This window comes from Oncorhynchus mykiss, chromosome 28 (assembly GCF_013265735.2).
Source record: "Oncorhynchus mykiss isolate Arlee chromosome 28, USDA_OmykA_1.1, whole genome shotgun sequence".
In the NCBI taxonomy this organism is placed as follows: Eukaryota; Metazoa; Chordata; class Actinopteri; order Salmoniformes; family Salmonidae; genus Oncorhynchus; species Oncorhynchus mykiss.
This window is the reverse complement of record NC_048592.1, coordinates 4666303-4683999: the sequence shown is the minus strand read 5'-3', so window position 1 is coordinate 4683999 and position 17697 is coordinate 4666303. Positions and strand designations below refer to the sequence as shown.

The 17697-nt window shown below is 39.9% G+C and overlaps 2 protein-coding genes across 5 annotated transcripts in view; both read right to left on the bottom strand.

Annotated features, from left to right (window-relative positions):
• The window catches only part of slc17a9b (solute carrier family 17 member 9b), a 31132-nt gene extending 29631 nt beyond the window's left edge, over nucleotides 1–1501 (bottom strand). Inside the window, exon 1 of one of the 3 annotated variants that reach the window (XM_036966448.1) lies at nucleotides 848–1501. In XM_036966448.1, coding sequence (XP_036822343.1) covers nucleotides 848–981 — 134 coding nt within the window. In that variant the 5' untranslated portion in view covers nucleotides 982–1501. The remainder of the gene's footprint in view (nucleotides 1–847) is intronic. The other 2 variants (XM_036966445.1, XM_036966446.1) reach the window with 2 other exon arrangements.
• Nucleotides 1502–4548: 3047 nt separating this feature from the next.
• LOC110508377 (glucose-induced degradation protein 8-B homolog) lies at nucleotides 4549–7434 on the bottom strand. 2 transcript variants are annotated; one of them, XM_021588874.2, is made up of 5 exons: nucleotides 7410–7434; nucleotides 6308–6436; nucleotides 5968–6164; nucleotides 5619–5816; nucleotides 4549–5461 (listed from the first exon to the last, which is right to left on the bottom strand). In XM_021588874.2, the coding sequence occupies exons 2-5, from the start codon at nucleotides 6426–6428 to the stop codon at nucleotides 5288–5290; spliced, it is 690 nt and encodes a 229-aa protein (XP_021444549.2). In that variant the 5' UTR covers nucleotides 6429–6436; nucleotides 7410–7434; the 3' UTR covers nucleotides 4549–5287. The 2 variants fall into 2 exon arrangements, with proteins under 2 accessions (XP_021444549.2, XP_021444550.1); XM_021588875.2 differs by lacking the exon at nucleotides 7410–7434 and adding an exon at nucleotides 6976–7098 and having other exon boundaries at nucleotides 4864–5461.
• Between the last annotated feature and the right edge of the window lie 10263 nt (nucleotides 7435–17697).

The following is a 17697-nucleotide window of genomic DNA, read 5'->3' as shown; positions in this document are numbered from 1 at the left end:
CAGAGCGGGTGCAGGGAATGATTGTGTAGCAAAGACAATGGTGTGTGTGGTGTGTTTGAGAGAGTAGGTGTGATATTCTCAGTAAAACCAACATATGTATATTTATTTTGCTTTTCTACATTTTAAAAACAGCAAATGGGGCTCATGAGACATGTAGAACGTTAAACTTAACCAACTAGGCGTATTCACTTTACTTCAAATGTATAAATTGTATCTATGCTAAATTGTACTAACTAGTTAGGTTAAGCCTACATCTCATGTTATAAGTATTGGCTGAATCCTTAGTTGACAAGACAAAGATAAGGCTATGATGGATGCTAAGAAAATTCTATAAAATGCCTGACTATCAGACTTCCTAGTAGCTTTGAAAGTCCCAAAAGTTGTGTGTGTGCAGTTTAGTAAAATAACCTGGAGACCAGCTGACAGGTATCTGATTAAAAATCAAGTATTTGGGGGGGGATGCCCCTCACAGCAGTGTTAGCTACATTTCATATGGTTACAGTATGGCTTCATTGTAGGTCTACACTTTGTGTCAACTTTTAGAGAAGACTCAAAAGTATCAAACACAAAGCTACATTTGTATGAGTCGTACTTTTTGTTTGCTTACATCAAGGGAGAGAAAATGTTCTGAAAATTAAATTTGCCAATGCCAATTACTTTCAGTAACCCACCAAGAGCTTAAATCATTTCTAACTTGTAGGGCATTTGCAAAATAAGGAACTAGCTAAGACATCTCTCATATAGTGTTATGTTATTACAAACCTAAGAAAACGTCCGTAATTTCAATATGGTAGTTTTAGTCTTTGGGGGAAATGATGGATACTAAAATCTTGCTTCGTTAACTCACCTGGGCCAGTTCGTGTTATGTTCACTCCAATTCTTCTGATGACCTCCGGCGTCACCGATTGTGTCTGACGGGGTTTCTTTGAGGCAGACCAAATCTGGACCAGAGATCTTTCCATGTTTTTGCAGAATTGCCATTCAACAAGAGATGCTAATGTTTGAGATTTGCTTTTTCCTGCACGTCGCAGTTCAGTGGGCTATGGAATGAGTGAGGAAAGCCGACAAAAAGAAACGCTTTGATCGATGTTCGCGCCCACTTATCATTTCCTTTCGTTTAACGAGGATCCATTATTGTATTGCAGTGTGATGAGATGAAGAGCACGGGAGAATAAGAACAGATAGCCACAAAGAGGATGTTTTTTTTCCGTGGCTCTTGCCTGGAACTAGAGGAGCAATGATAATCCACGTGTCCGTTTTATTTTCCAGACACGCAGTTCTTCCTGCTAACGGTTTGTTACACCAGGAAGTAAGTTAAAGAAGTTACTCAGTCCCTATGAAAACCAGTTTGAATGCACTCTCTTTTCCACCCGGGGTATCGCTGCCTAGTACATCCATCCAACATAGGCGTTCGCGCTCCATAATGACTGTGCAATATTCTTGAAACTCTATGCTACATAACCTGGATGATAACTATGGAAGCCCGTTCACGCCACCCTCCCCCTCCAAAAAAATCTGACTACGAGATAGTAAATCATAATTATGACATTGCAAATCATAATGAGATTGAGGGCCAAATCGTGAGAGATAGTAAATCATGATTATGAAATCATTCAAAATTATGAGATAGTAGACTTACTATGAGATAGTAAGCCATAATTATGTGATAGTAAATCAAACTAATGATATAGGAAGTCATAATTAGGAGACATTATACAACGGGTGGGTCTAATCCTGAATCCTACTGGTTAACACCGCATTCCAGCCAGTGTCTATTCCACAAATGACCACCTGTTAAAGCTGAGGTTAAAATGCCTATTTACTTTGTTCCATCAGCCCAGCCAGGCAATTTATAAACTTGATCTCCACTATAAAAAGCATCTAGACATTCTCACATTTCTTTTAGAATTACATTTGGTTTCAACAGCAGATATTTGTATAAACCTTGCTCTCTGTCTGACATTTGCAACATTGTTTCAATATTGAAATTCGATCTCCAGCTGTCCCATAGTAATGTTGAACGAGTCGGGATGAGACAGACAGGCAGCTTTTCTCAGCCAGTCGAAATCATGAATCAGCATCATTTTTATGGATATATAAAGAACCATCAATAAAAAAAGTAGCTGAAATTAAACGAAGTGCAGCTCATTTGCTTTATTTCCAGCTTCAGTTTTAAGTGATTGTGTTAGCTGTGTTTTTGGCTAGCTCCACATTGTCCTGACGAGAGAGCACATTTTCTATGCCCGGTGAAATCACATCATTAGCTCATTGTTATGGATGTATCCAAATTCATGTCACTCGAAAACAGCTTAAACAAACAAATGCAGCCACTTTGCTGTTTGTCTTGTGTGACTAAGTTAGCTGTAGTTGGCTAGCTAGCAAGCAGGAACATTTAGAACAAACCAACTGGATCGTGTCCATAAATGTAGAACAAAAAGATTGAACGACTGGGTCCTGTCTCTGGCAACCAAACCGATAATACAAACAACCAGCCGGCTTGGGTAGCAACCCTAGATTTGTGTCGAGACTATATATTGTGGATGGATGAAATTGTATGTATAAATTAATAAAATGAAAGTAAAAAAATATGAAAATATGTAAATCATTACGGTTTGCTGGCACTCGACTAACAACACCTGTGCCAATATATCCTCCAAACACCGGCTTCTCTGGCATTATCAATTAACTCATAATAATGAGATAGTAAGTTTGGATCATGGACATTGAATAGATCTGCAGGTTGACCCCTTTTAAAGAGGCAATCTGGGATTCAAAGAATAAAGCATTGTCCCCACCACTTTATTTGGTAAACAGCTGAGGAATGGGGCAGGAGAAATGTAACCACACTCAATTCCATAGACACAGTGTTTGTTTACAAACAATGGAGTAAAACAAGCTTATATTTTGGGTTGGTGGAGTAAAACCGTTGTTCATGAGGCATTTCTAAGATACATTCAAGAATCAATGGCTATATATTAATAAGTAAATAAAAAAAATGTATGTACTATTCCCAGATTGCCCCTTTAATGAATTGAATTGAGTTAATGAATTACCATTTTTTTTAAAGTCTCAAATAGCTACCTGTCTCTTTTAATAGCAGAGCAACACACATTAAAGAAAATAAACATGGGGTCTAAATGAATCATTTACAAGGTTAACAAATTACCATGAATTGTTTACAAGGTTTAATGTTTGATTTGTTACATTAAATAATTCAGTAATGATTCAAAAATGGCAACCATCCATTTTATTGCCAGTAAGAGAACGTGCTAGCCATTGGCTGCTAACAGCTGAGAAATCCTAGCTAGTACAAAAACAGTCAACAATTTCCCTAGAAACTGGCCAATCGCCCTCTAGTCGTAGAACTCCCACGTTTACATAGAGGCATACTAAGACAAAAGAAACGTGACAGTGTGTAAATAATAACACAGTGCAGGCAATGTAGAAATTGATTCAAATGCTGGAAGTGAATGCTGGAATTAAACAATTAACTGCAAATGAGCAAAAGCTGTGTTCAGTGATTTAAGGAAATAAATGCCTGAGCTATTAACTGAAAGTGTTACAGAAATTAATTAAATCTGATAAACCAGATGTCATCACACAGGCACTAACTCACATCAACAAAGCTCTCCAATCCATTAATATGGGACAATACCACCACAAACTCTCTCTCACATACACAATGTGTGATTGGCTATAGGATATACATAAGGTTATCCTTGAAAGTTGAGGCAGGCCTGATGCAAAGTGCACATTGGATTCATGTGATACAGATCACCTAAATGTATTTGGCTCCCAAGTGGCACAGTGGTCTAAGGCACTGCATCTCAGTGCAAGAGGTGTCACTACAGTCCCTGGTTTGAATCCAGGCTGTATCACAACCAGCACATCCAGCTGTGATTGGGAGTCCCAGGCTGTCATTGCAAATAAGAATTTGTCCTTAACTGTCTTGCATAGTTAAATGACTTACAATCTCATGATGACTTCTCATAATTATGACTTACTATTTCATAAAGTCAGATATTTTTTTTTGAGTGGGGGGAACAAGCTTCCATAAATACCTGATTGGATTGCACAGCAAAACTCAGCAGGGTCCATATTAGAAAAACCACACATCCCAGCCCAATATAGCCAGCTACTACAGAATGTTAGTCTAGAATGGCCATTTCATCCTATATTCCGTAGGTCTACCACTTACGGGATGGATGCACTACCCTGCCCTTGGCAAAAGCATGTCTGATGATCCTCTGTTGCGATGTAGTTGGTGTTGTCATCCTTCATAGGACAGCCAGGGACGCTGCAGAACATCTTCAATGAGTTGGCTCCTCTGCCTGAGGTACCAAGCATAGGTACCATTATATAACCTGCAATCAGATGGGAAAAAAGTGAGATTCCTGCACATTGGTGTCTAAAACGACATTTCTTACTTGTTCCATCCTGTGAGAAAGTAAGCTATCGGTAACTAGCGCACGGATGACAATAACACACACAATATCATCATTACATATTTTTTGTTGGAAATATAATGAACAACAACCTAGGCATATCAAGTGTTCCAAAAGAGTATTTTATTCCATACATGTAAATAATCCGGTTGCAAAACAGCCACCGTGAACTGAGTGGATGTCTCTGTATGTATTCACATTATTGTCTTGTTTGTTCAAGATAACACAGGATGAAAACTAAAGTTGCAATAAAACTCTGACAAAGATACAGGGCATTGGCAGCTTAGAAGCATTCACCATCAGTACCCAGAAGCTTTGGCCCCTATCCTATAGCATTAAACTCAAATGTGCATGTTTTTGTTCAGAAAAATAAAACAATGTTGACAGTGGACCACAGCAATGGGAACCAATCGTTCTACCCAAACACCACACCTTCATTCCTCTTCTAGGTTGACACATTATAGTTCCGAGAGCCTAATTTAGGCTTTAAACACACCCTCCATATGCAAAGATTGCTAACTTTCCCTGCCAGTAGACAGAAAAAAAATAGTGAAACTGTGAAATATGTAACCATCTATCGAAGACATGAACCAAAAGTCTAATTTTACTTCATTAAAATACAAGGGTTTATATTTCAGATGTTGAAGTTTCAGTCAGAAAGTCACTTTAAAAATACAAACCATCCAGTTTGCACAGTCCATGTTATCAAAGTCTCCCAAAAAGCAACCCACACAAAAAAAGAAAAAAGTAGTATGAGTCAGTCTGTGTCGGAGCATAAATAGATAGGAGGGGAGTAGGTGAGTCCATTTAGTTTCCCACGGCACACATAGCCTGGTGTGCGGTCACTTTGGGTCCTCGATCGTGCCCTTGCTGAGGTCTGTCATTTTGGGGTACTTGACTTTCTTTTGGTCAAGTTCGTTCTGAGCCCACAGGAGCAGTTTGAGGAGCTTGGCCAGTTTGGGCGTTGACTCTCTGTTCTCGTAGTCCAGCACAGACTGGTTCACTTCACTCCATACCTTCAGGAAGCACACAGTGGACAGGAAGAACATGAAATCAGCAATAATGTAGTCAAAAGTTCAATTACTGAAGAAATAAAATTCAATAGTAGAAACGTACAATTACAAAGCAATAAGTTATCTATTTCTAGATTATGACGCGACATTAAAGCCTCACCTTCTGCCTCTGCATCGTGTTGAGGAGGTCTCCGAAGGGCGACTCCTCAGGGTTGTCGAAGGCCAGCAGGGCCAGGGTTCTCTCCATCTCTGTCAGACACTCTCTGCTCTCCTCCCCCTGCTCGGCCAGCTGGGACTGAGCAAATTCTAGTGCTGCCTCAGTCTCCCTCAGACGGATCAGCTCAATCAGGTGCTGCTGCTGCAGAGGGGCAGATCAGTATGAGGGGACGGTCAGAGGGGGGGATGGACAAAAGAAAAGGATAATGAGAGGAACAGATTGCATGAAATAAAGGGAACACTGCACATAAGACTGCCAGAAGAATAAAAGGGAGAGGCCATCTGCTTTTTACCTGTAGGTGAAAGTACAGGTAGCGGTTTGTGTCGAGCAGTTCTGGGTGCAGGCTGTTGATGAGTGCAATGGCCTCCTGTATCTGTCCCTTCAGGATCATCTCCCGGATCTTTATCCTCTCATCCAGAGAATCCAGGTCCACACTGGGCTCAATTCCAGACTCCATACGGAACTTCTCAGCTGCCTCCTTAAAACCCTCTGTTGATATCAAAGACATACAATTGTCTGTTTAGAGAACCTTTTTGTGCACCTGGTATTTCTTGGTATGCCTATGTGTGTGTGTGCATGGTTTACTGTACCGGTCACCAGGTAGTTCATGGTATGTGTGTGTTTTACTGTACCTGTCACCAAGTAGTTCATGATGAGCCTGTTCATGTCGGCTCTCTGAATGTGGACATTGTTGAGCTTTTCCATCCACTCCTCTCTCGTTATCTCCTCCGGCTTTTCAGCATAACTCATCATGAATTGTTCTGCAAAAACATGTTCTTTCTGATGATCATTGCCATTTCACTAATAAAACTAAGGCTCAATGTTTAACGTTGCAGTTAGTGGGTGTGTCAGCTGTACTGTAACGTTACAGTGAGTTATTTAGGTTATTTTATTTATTTAACTAGGCAAGTCAGTTATGAACAAATTATTATTTACAATGACGGCCGGTTAAATGTAGCACATAGAAGCCAGGTTAAAATAGAATAACTGCAATGTTGTAAAATTGTTGTATGAGATTGCCATGGACGTCATTTTAACGTCAGTAACGTATTCGTAAATAAAGTTGGGGAACTGAGTGACTGTCCTTTTGGTATAAGCCGGAAACGTAATACTGCGGCCTTCGACGAAAACCACAACATTGAAGCCTGGCCGCTATCAAGCAGAACAACGCCACCTATTTGGCCTCAACTAATTTCTATCAGACATAAATAAGCACAGGGTCAGTTTAGGAACGCGAATATCTATTTGTAGGAGTCAACTGTGTTTTGGTAAAGAAAATATATTGTTTTAAATACTGTACCTGATATTTTCCTCCTACTCTTCAGCGATAGCAATCAAGATCACACTGGAAAACTCGCGAGACTTCGTCATAAAGCCCATGAACGTGGGATTTCATTGATTCCCCCAAATTATTGGTACCGACTGCGTAGGTCATGTGATAAGAATCCTGCGTGTGGGTTTTTTTTTTCGTGTGTGTGTACGGAAGCAGGCGCAATGGGTGAGTTCAAAATCACATTAGAATAAACATTTATTTCATTGATCAAACATGCAAAAACTGACAATAGTCACAATATAATATGATGTCATCACACGATGCAGAGGTAACGAACGATCTTGTATTTTCATGTTACGAAGCCATAGTCGGCAGCACCTGCCAAATGTAGCCAGCTGCCAATGCTTGGAAATAAATGTATTATATGAGAATGCTAGTGGGTTAGCGATATGTCAGCTTACCAAAGCTCTCTTTCAGTGTCCATGTAGGATACATGATTTTGTTGTAAGGTGTTCGTTTGGCTGCTGTCCTCTCTTCTTGACAGTTTATTTCCCTCCACACCTATGTGATGCTGTGAGCACGCCAGATAATAATCATGCAGCCCTCACATTCCCAGACCAATAGTTGTTCCATGTAACTACAGATTGTACGCCAAATGTTTCCGTTACAGGTTAGCTTATACAAAATGCTCACGAATTTATTTTCCAATCGTTTCGATCTGAACAGAACCACTTATTTTTCTGTTCCCGACAAGCAAAATAAAGTTCTGAACCGGTTCAACCCCACCAAAAAACGCAGTTTATATCAAGTTTATATCATTCCTTTTTTAACCTGTGAAATCAACATTGTGTTTACATTTAGCTCATTAAATTACTCCACCAATCAGTGTGGCACAGCTTGCTATAGACCGGGTAAGCAAATTGTTTACATGCTTTATGTACAGACAAGTGTGTGGCGCAAGGTGCGACTGAAATGTTGCTGGTGGCAAGACATGGTGTCAAATAAAATGTGATTGGTCACATACCCGTGTTTAGCAGATGTTATTGCGGATGTAGCAAGATGCTTGTGTTTCTAGCTCCAACAGTGCATTAATATCTGACAAGTAATATCTAACAATGTCACAACAATAAACACAATACACACATCTAAGTAAAGGAATGGAATTAAAAATATATAAATATATGGATGCACAATGTCAGAGGGGCATAGACTAAGATACAATAGAATACAGTATATACTGTAGTGACCTGCACAGACAGCTGTGTGTTATGTGTTAGGCTAGTAGGTGGTTGTGTTGTACTTACCAGTACCCAGTGTTCGCGGGGTCTGACATGCCAATCAACCTGCTATCTGCAATCACGGGAATGCCTGGAATGTTCTGATGCCGGGCATCCTGGCGGTTGGCGGAGTGGCGTGGAGGGGGGGTTGGGCAGGGGGATGGAGCATTGGAAGTTAAGACCAGGTTTAGCCTTTGTTCTCTCTCTTATGTCTGGGCTTCACAAGAGAAGGTCACGATTGGCTTGTGGGTTATCTTTCATTTATTTGGCGTGGGCTACGGCCAAACAGTAACCTGTGTGAAGTTGGTTTAATAAACCGTCAATTCATAAACTCCATCCTCTGTCTGGACAATTGTTCCTTTATGATCTAGTCGGGTCATTACAATACATATGAGATGAGTAATGCAAAATATGTAATAATTATTAGTGACTAATGTTCCATTTATTAAAGTGGCCAGGGATTTCAAGTCTGTGTGTTGGCAGCAGCCTCTGTGTTGGCTGTTTAACAGTTTGATGGCCTTGAGATAGTTTTTCAGTCACTTGGTCCCAGCTTTGATGCACCTGTACTGACCTCACCTTCTGGATGATAGCGGGGTGAACAGGCAATGGCGCCGGTGGTTGTTGTCCTTGATGATCTTTTTGGCCTTCCTGTGACATCGGATGCTTTAGGTGTCCTGGAGGGCAGGTAGTTTGCCCCCGATGATGCGTTGGACAAACCGAACCACACTCTGGAGAGCCCAGCGGTGGCGGGCGGTGCAGGTGCCGTACCATGTCTGTGGAACTTGTTCAGTTTGTCTCAGTTGTTGAAACTTATGTTCATACACATTTTTACACGTGTTAAGTTTGCTGAACATAAAACAGTTGACAGTGAGAGGACATTTTATTTTTTTGCTGAGTTTAGTTGATTTGAATAAAACACATAGGGTGTGTCAATATGGAAAAAAACACGTTTGGCCGAAAGAACAAACGGTTCTTGGTCGACAAAGATTTATATTTTTTTGTCAGACAGCACTAGTTGTGCTACTGCCAAATAAAAAATGGACTAAATACAATTGTATAACCCATCTATATACCCCATAATGACAAAATGAAACAGTCTTTATATATTTTAGCAAACTTATTGAAAATGAAATACAAAAATACCATCTCATTTACATATTCACACCCATGAGTCAATACATGTTAGAATCACAATTGGCAGTGATTTACAAGCTGTGAGTCGTTCAGGGTAAGTCTCTTAGTGCTTTACACACCTAGATTGTACAACATTTGCACATTTATTCTTTTAAAATTCTTTGAGCGCTGTCAAGTTGGTTGTTGATCATTGCTAGACAGTAATTTTCAAGTCTTCCCATAGATTTTCAGCCTGTTGTCAAAACGGTAACTCTGCCACTCAGGAACATTCACTATCTTCTTGGTAAGCAACTGCCGTTTATATTGGACCTTGTCGGATTTTGACTATGCTTAGCTCTATTCGATTTATTTTTATCCTAAAAAACTGCCTAGTTCTTGCCGATGACAGGCATACCCATAGCATGATTCAGCCACCACCAATGCCTGAAAATATGAAGTTACTTACGGTAGTGCTGTGTTGGATTTGCCCCAAACTTAACACTTTGTACGCCGGACAAAAAGTACATTTCTTTGCCATATTTTTAGCAGTTTTACTTGAGTGCCTTATTGCAAACAGGGAGCATTTTTTGTAATATTTGTATTCTGTACAAGCTTCCTTCTTTTCACTCAGTCATTTAGGTTAGTATTGTGGAATAACTGCAATGTTGTTGATCCATCCTCAGTTTTCTCCTATCACAGTCATTAAATTCTGTAACTGTTTTAAAGTCACCATTGGCCTCATGGTGAAATCCCTGAGCGGTTTCCTTCCTCTCCAGCAATTAAGTTAGGAAGGAAGCATGTATCTTTGTAGTGACTGGGTGTATTGATACACCATCCAAAGTGTAATTAATAACTTGAAAATCCTCAAAGGGATATTCAATGTCTTCTTTTTTACCCTTCTACCAATATGTCCTTTGTGGGGCATTGGGAACCTCCTGGTCTTTGGTTGAATCGGTGTTTGAAATTCACTGCACGACTGAGGGATCGTACAGATAATTGTATGTGTGGAGTATAGAGATTATTTCTCATCCATCAGCAGACAGAGCTCTGACTGAAGTGAAGCTACTTTTCTCTTGTACTTTCTCAGGTGTATCTGGTAAAATGCAATATTGACTTCAGGCAAAATATTAGGAAATGTAGCTGGGTGCATTTTTTCTATGATAAACAGAAGTATGATGGCCATAGATTGTTTTTGCAAAAAAATGCCTAGATTATTTTACTTTAAGCTCATTTACTTGTGTGGCTGCGAGCCAAACAGCATTGGACTGTTGTCATTGGATGAAAAATAAGCTATTTTCTGCCAAATGTGTTGCACTAATGTATTTTCTGTGAAGGAAATCTATAGTTGCACACCCCTGGTCCATCCTATTGAAGAAAAAAAATAATACTTTCAATATACATTAAAATGCAGGTGAATCCTGGAGTCCTCCAGAACTCCAGATTTTCTCTTGACTTGCTTTTATATATATCTCTCAGACCCTGAAGCGTGTGTCCCTGAGGTAGTGGACGTACTGCTTAGGTTTGGTGTGTTTTCGGGTTATAAATTAAACCTCAAAGTTAGTTTTCCTATTAATGAATTAGCATTACAAATGCCACGGGATACTATTCCATTTCGTGTGTCCAAGTCTGGCTTTAAGTATTTAGGGATCAATATCCCTCGTACCATGTCTTCCCTCCATGATGAGAACTTTACTCCCCTGATCAACAAACGGTAAAGAAAGATGTTGTTCGGGCGCCAGGCAGGTATTAACCATGCCGAAAGGAAAAGAGTAGAAGAGAGAGAGTACCACTACCAGACCCACACACATCAGCAGAAGAGACTGCCTAGAGTGTAGCCGGTTTACCAGATAGCCAGTGGAGAGAAAAGAGAACACACACCATATAAAACTCACATCACAGCACAGGGGTAACCCCAACAAGAATACCTCATACAATAATACTAATAATGGCAGAGCAATTTAACAGCAACTTCATACAAGAATGAACCCAGTCATCAACAGAGGATTTGCAATAATCTGTATTATCTTCCAGTGGATAAGTGCACAGGGTATGAATGTGGGGATGTTCATAGACACAACAAAGGCCTTAAAAATGTCCACAATCTTCTCGGCCACATGTCATTAGTACCCCTCACCTCAATACAGTTCACATAACAATACACAACTTGCAAGCAACCTCCATTTTAACTAAAATGTCCACCCAAATACTTCTGGCAGGGCAATAATAGTCCAGCTCTAATGAACTTCAATGGGAAGTGCATTGGAAAATTAGAGAGTCTGTTGCAGGGTAAAGCACTAGAACGATAGAGGGAAGAGAAAGAGACCAAGAGAGATCTTAGCTGTGGTCTTCAGGCATGCAGGTGTACTGTCTGACTGTCCGATGGTTTGTATGTTAAAGCTTCGCAACAATGTTGCTACTAATCCATGCGATCCATTACGGGCGCGGTCCCAAACGAAAACAACCACGACCTAGAGCGATTACACCGATGATTGAGTTAAATACTTTATAAACTACACACGCTGATAACAAACAAAACTTCTACAGCACACAATCAAACTGTCGCTCCTCCCCAAAGAGCTGAACGAGCTCTCTTTATTTCCTCCTTTCTTACTGCTCATGCACTCTTGGCAGCGCATGGTGAAGGCTCCGTGCAGATTTCGCCACAAATTGTATCAAGATGAATTTATTGCCCAGATTTCTGTACTTGTTCCAATGTCTCCTTCTGTTTTTACCAAAGTAATTTTTCACTTCAGTGGATAAGCTTATATATTTTTTTCTATGAGGTGGTGGGAATCCAAGAATATGTAAAGCATTCCTACAGAGAGCGAGAACACACGGAGGACTAGCCCTTCCTAACTTTATGTATTATTACTGGGCAGCGAAATATACAAAATATTATTTACTGTCTTCACACCCCAGAAACTGACTGGTGTCAAACAGAAGCCAAATCCTGTTTCTCCTCCTCTTTGTCAGCCTTAGTCACCTCCAGTCTCCCTCTGTCAGCTTCGCGTTACACACCCAATCCAATTGTTGTCAATACTCTAAAATGTGTACTCAATTCCATCTACATTTTAAATTCTGTGATTTGTCTAGTCAAGGTCCAATATGTAATAATCACCTCTTCCTTCCAGGCAAACTGGATTCAGCTTTCAGGCTGTGACAGAGGAATGGCCTCACTAAGTTTCATGACCTTTATATTGATGGCACCTTTGCCAAATTTGAAGACCTTTCTATCAAATTGAATCTACATCATTCAAGTTTGTTTCGGTATTTACAAATCCGCCAGTTTATTCGCACTCAAAGCCCAACCTTTTCAATTATATCACCCGATACGGGATGCTCTTTTGAAAACACCTTTTCAAATAAAGGGATTCATATCCCATATTCTTTTAGATAATCATGTCCCATGATAACCCGGAACTCAATCAAATCTGATCTGAGTGGGAAAGGGAACTTGGTGGAGGGATCTCTGATGAAGTCTGGAATGGTGCCTTACTCTGGGTAAATGGAAGTTCCTCTTGTGCCTGGCTCAGCCATATACAGTTTAAGGTACTTCACCGTATCCATTTCAGCAAGGCCAGATCATCCAAATTCTACCCAAATATTGATGGTACATGTGACAGGTGTAAAGGCCCCTTGACAGACCTAACCCACACGTTCTGATCCTGTCCCTGTCTGGCAGATTATTGGTCCACTATATTTAAAACCCTTTCTGAAGCATTTGATATGAAGTTGCAGCCTAGTGCAGAAATGTGTGGCGTATCAAACAACAACTGTTCTCTTACCAATAGACAGCTGGATGCCATTGCCTTTGCCTGCCTGTTAGCCCGCCAAAGGATTTCATTGGATTGGTAATCTATCAATCCTCCCTTAGCCTCTCTTGGCTCAAAGATCTGATGCTGTTCCTAAAATTAGAAAAAAATAAGTTTACCATTTGAGGATCAACCAACTCGTTTTATTCCACAGGGGACCCGATGATATCCTGTTTGGAACAGCTCCAAACACTTCCTCCAGATTAGTGCACCTGGCCCCACCCCTTCAGATTACTGCTGTAGGCCTATAGGATCACCTAATCACCTGAAATTGTTAGGCTATTACATTTTTGCTTGTATTGAAGTAACGTTGTTGTACACTTTTGTACAACTTTTGTTTTCTGATATGTAACCCAATGACTTTGCCTTTCTTTGTAAATGTGTTTGGAGGCATTCTGGGGGAGGTCAAAGGGGACAAAAAGGGGAAAATGTACAATGTCTTTACATTTTATCTTTCATTCATTGTGAATAAAAGTATTATAAAAAAAATATAGAAATGCATTTGTCTACAATTTTTTTGCTACAATTTGCCATAATTTTTAATTATTATTTGAGCAAAAAATTTAGAAATATTTTAAAACATTTTCCTTAAAATATAATTTTGAAAGTATGAACTTTTAATTATTTTTACTGTCCCCACTACAAAAAAAATACTTAAATACATGTAATTTTGTCCTTAACATTGAATTGAAATACTGTAAAATTCCATTCATTCCTATGGAGGACTGCTTCAGGGGAGTGCCAATATGGCCGATCAGGTGGCTTCAAAGCCTCTCATTGGCCATTACACAGAAACAGCAATCCATATTATATTATATATTGTACATCATTGAGCTAGATTCATTTACCAATCCAAAAATTGTTCGCTGACATGGCTAATTGAGTGACTCAGTGACTGACATAACAAAATAAACTGTTGATGCAAATCCACATATTGAAATTGCACCTTGTATGTTCTACTATTTTAACTCTCTACGCCCCCCATTAGTGGACATTGATCCCATGGCCCTACAAAGAGCCGTTGCCCATCCCTCAAGAACAGCCATATACTTTTGATTTGTGTTTTGGTTTATTATGAGTTTGCCATCTATGTTTCCTGGATTTTCCTCCTTTGAACTTCCTACACAATTTCCAGGCTTTTCATCATAACCACTGTTTAGAAATCCTCTTCCTCCTCTCTCAACAGGAAAACGATGAAGTCTTGGTAGCAGAATTTGGTTGAATGGGACATTCCGATGGTGATATTCCTGGTGTCTGCTTCAACGTGGTCAAAGTAGCCAATGTCTCACTACTGGCCCTTTACAAGGGCAAGAAAGAATGACCTCGATCATAGAAAATGTGTACACTCAAACAATAAAAAATAAAAATGGAAGCCATTTCTATTATGAGGATATGAATTCTGAAATGTGTAAAATGTCGTAGACATGTAAATGTTTTATTTCTATAGGGTTAATAGTTAGCATAAAACATGTGGTAGACAACTATAAAGGAGCTGTATAGCCTCTCACTTTTTTTCTCCCTCTTTTTTTTTGTGTTGTTGCAATGCAAAGTATTCTAATTGTTTGTACCTTTAAATGTCCCTGCATAAATTGCAATGCATGATAATGCTAGTCTGGTACCCAGTCTTTTTAGCTAATATTCCACTCCATGTCATTGCCAAAGAGACTGCCTAAAGGCCAATCTCAACTTTCTATATGCAGCTGGATTTGAGACTGATTGGTTGTTGGCTGCCTCAAATTGGTTGATATGTGGAGCCTCAAATAGAATTATAGGCAAATTGTTGTATTTTGTGGTTGGAATTGCAGTATGTACACTGTATATATTTGTTTCAGTAAAAATCAAATGTTTGGACACACCTACTCGTTCCACTTTTTTTGGGTTATTTTCTACATTGTGAAAAACAAAAACAATGAAATGACACACATGGAATCATGTAGTAACCAAAAAAAGTATTAAACAAATCTATATGTTTGATTTGAGATTCTTCAAAGTAGCCACCCTTTGCCTTGATGGCTTTGCACACTCTTGACATTCTCTCAACCAGCTTCATGAGGCAGTCACCTGGAATGCATTTCAATTAACAGGTGTGCCTTTCTTTCCTTCTTAATCCATTTGAGCCAATAAGTTGTGTTGTGACAAGATAGGGATGGTATACAGAAGATAGCATCCATATTCTGGCAAGAACAGCACAAATAAGCAAAGAGAAACAAAAGTCCATCATTACTTTAAGACATGAAGGTCAGTCAATCTGGAACATTTAAAGAACTTTGAAAGTTTCTTTAAGTGCAGTTGCAAAAACTGTTAAGAGGAGACTGAGAATCAGGCCTTAATTTGATCAAGAAGGAGGGTGTTGCATCAAATGTCCTGTTCTCCACAATCACCCAACCTCAACACAATTGGAATGAGTTGGACCACAGAGTGAAGGAGACGGTTGGAAAATAATTCCAGGTGAAGCTGGTTGAGAGAATGCCAAGAGTGTGCAAAGCTGTCATCAAGGCAAAGGGTGGCTACTTTGAAGAATCAAAAACATAAAATATATTCTAACTTGTTTACACTTGGTTATTACTACATGAGTCCATATGTGGAATGTAGAAAATAGTACAAAAATAAAGAAAAACCCTTGAATGAGTAGGTGTGTCCAAACTTTTGACTGGTACTGTATAAACACATGTATTTTTGGTCCCATGTTTCATGAACTGAAATAAAAGAACACAGAAATGTTACATATGCACAAAAAGCTTGGTCTCATCTCTTGCACAAATGTATTTACATCCCTGTTAGTGAGCATTTCTCCTTTGCCAAGATAATCCATCCACCTGACAGGTGTGGCATATCAAGAAACTGATTAAACGGCATGATCATTACACAGGTACACCTTGTGCTGGGGACAATAAAAGGCCACTGTAAAATGTGCAGTTTTGTCACACAACACAATGCCACAGATGTCTCAAATTTTGAGGGAGTGTGCAATTGTCATGCTGACTGCAGACATGTCCACCAGAGCTGTTGCAGGATAATGTTATGTTAATTTCTCCACCATAAGCAGCCTCCAACGTCGTTTTAGAGAATTTGGCAGTACGTCCAACCGGTCTCACAACTGCAGACCAGAACAGGCCCTCCACATCCGCCTTCTTCGCCTGTAGGATCGTCTGAGACCAGCCACCTGGGCAGCTGATGAAACTGAGTTCTTACAACCAAAGAATTTATGCAGAAACTGTCTTAGGGAAGCTCATCTACGTAATCGTCATCCTCACCAGGGAATTGACCTGACTGCAGTTCAGCATCGTAACTGACTTCAATGGGAAAATGCTCACCTTCAATGGCCACTGGCACGCTGTAGAAGTGTGCTCTTCACTGATCAATCCTGGTTTCAACTGTACCGGGCAGATGGCAGACAGCGTGCATGGTGTCTTGTGGGCGAGCGGTTTGCTGATGTCGACGTTGTGAACAGAGTGCCCCATGGTGGCACTTCACACAGCCATTGAAGAGAAGTGGGACAACATTCCACAGGCCACAATCAACTGCCTGATCAACTCAATGTGAAGGAGATGTGTCGCGCTGCATGAGGCAAATGGTGGTCTGGTTTGCTGATCCACACCCCGTTTTTTTAAGGTATCTGTGACCAACCGATGCATAGCTGTATTCTCAGTCATGTGAAACACAGTGTTGGTGCATAATGAATTTAGTTTAATTGAATAATTTCCTTATATGAACTTTAACTCAGTAAAATCTTTGAAGTTGTTGCATGTTGTGTTTATTTTTGTCCAGTGTATTTAGTTTGAGAACTTACAAATGAGCTAGAAACCTCTGACAGACTTAGCAGCAGGATACCAATGTGTTCTGTGGAGAAAAAAAAGTGATAGTTCCAATATTTGCATAATTGTTGTTGAGGATGGCAGTGAGGGTTATCGAATCAGGTTCAACTCTTCTGTTCCCCTCGAGCTCATGGTTTCTACTAGTTACACAAAATCAAACTGGGCTATATTGTCAAAGTTCATGAGAACAAAAATGTGATTTTTGGTCTTAATATAAGGTTGGGATTAGGCATAAGGTTAGCAGTGTGGTTAGGGTTCAAAAATAGTTGAACTGGGCTCGGTTTATGACTTTGTGGCTGTGATAACTAGTGATGACCCAAGCTCATTAATGATAGAATGTTCATATTTGAAGATGGCAGAAAGGCCAGTCTTTGGCAATGACAAAGAGTACAATGTTGGCTAAAGAGACTGGTGTCTCAGTCGCTAGTTAGCATTGGCTCACGAAATGACCTCAAACTTCATTCATACTGGATACAGAGACTTAAAAAGGATATCCACTCTGGGGAAGTAGATAAAGGGCCTCATTGCCAAAATCCTGAAGAAGTCAACCCTGTAACTTGGCCACTGAGAAACATTCACTGTCTTCTTGGTAAGCAACTCTAATGTAGATTTGGCTTTGTGTTGTAGGCTATTGTCCTGCTGAAAGGTGAATTCCTCTTCCAGTGCCTGCCTGGTCTAAAGCAGGTTTTCCTCTAGGATTTTGCCTGTGCTTAGCTCCATCCCATTTCTTTT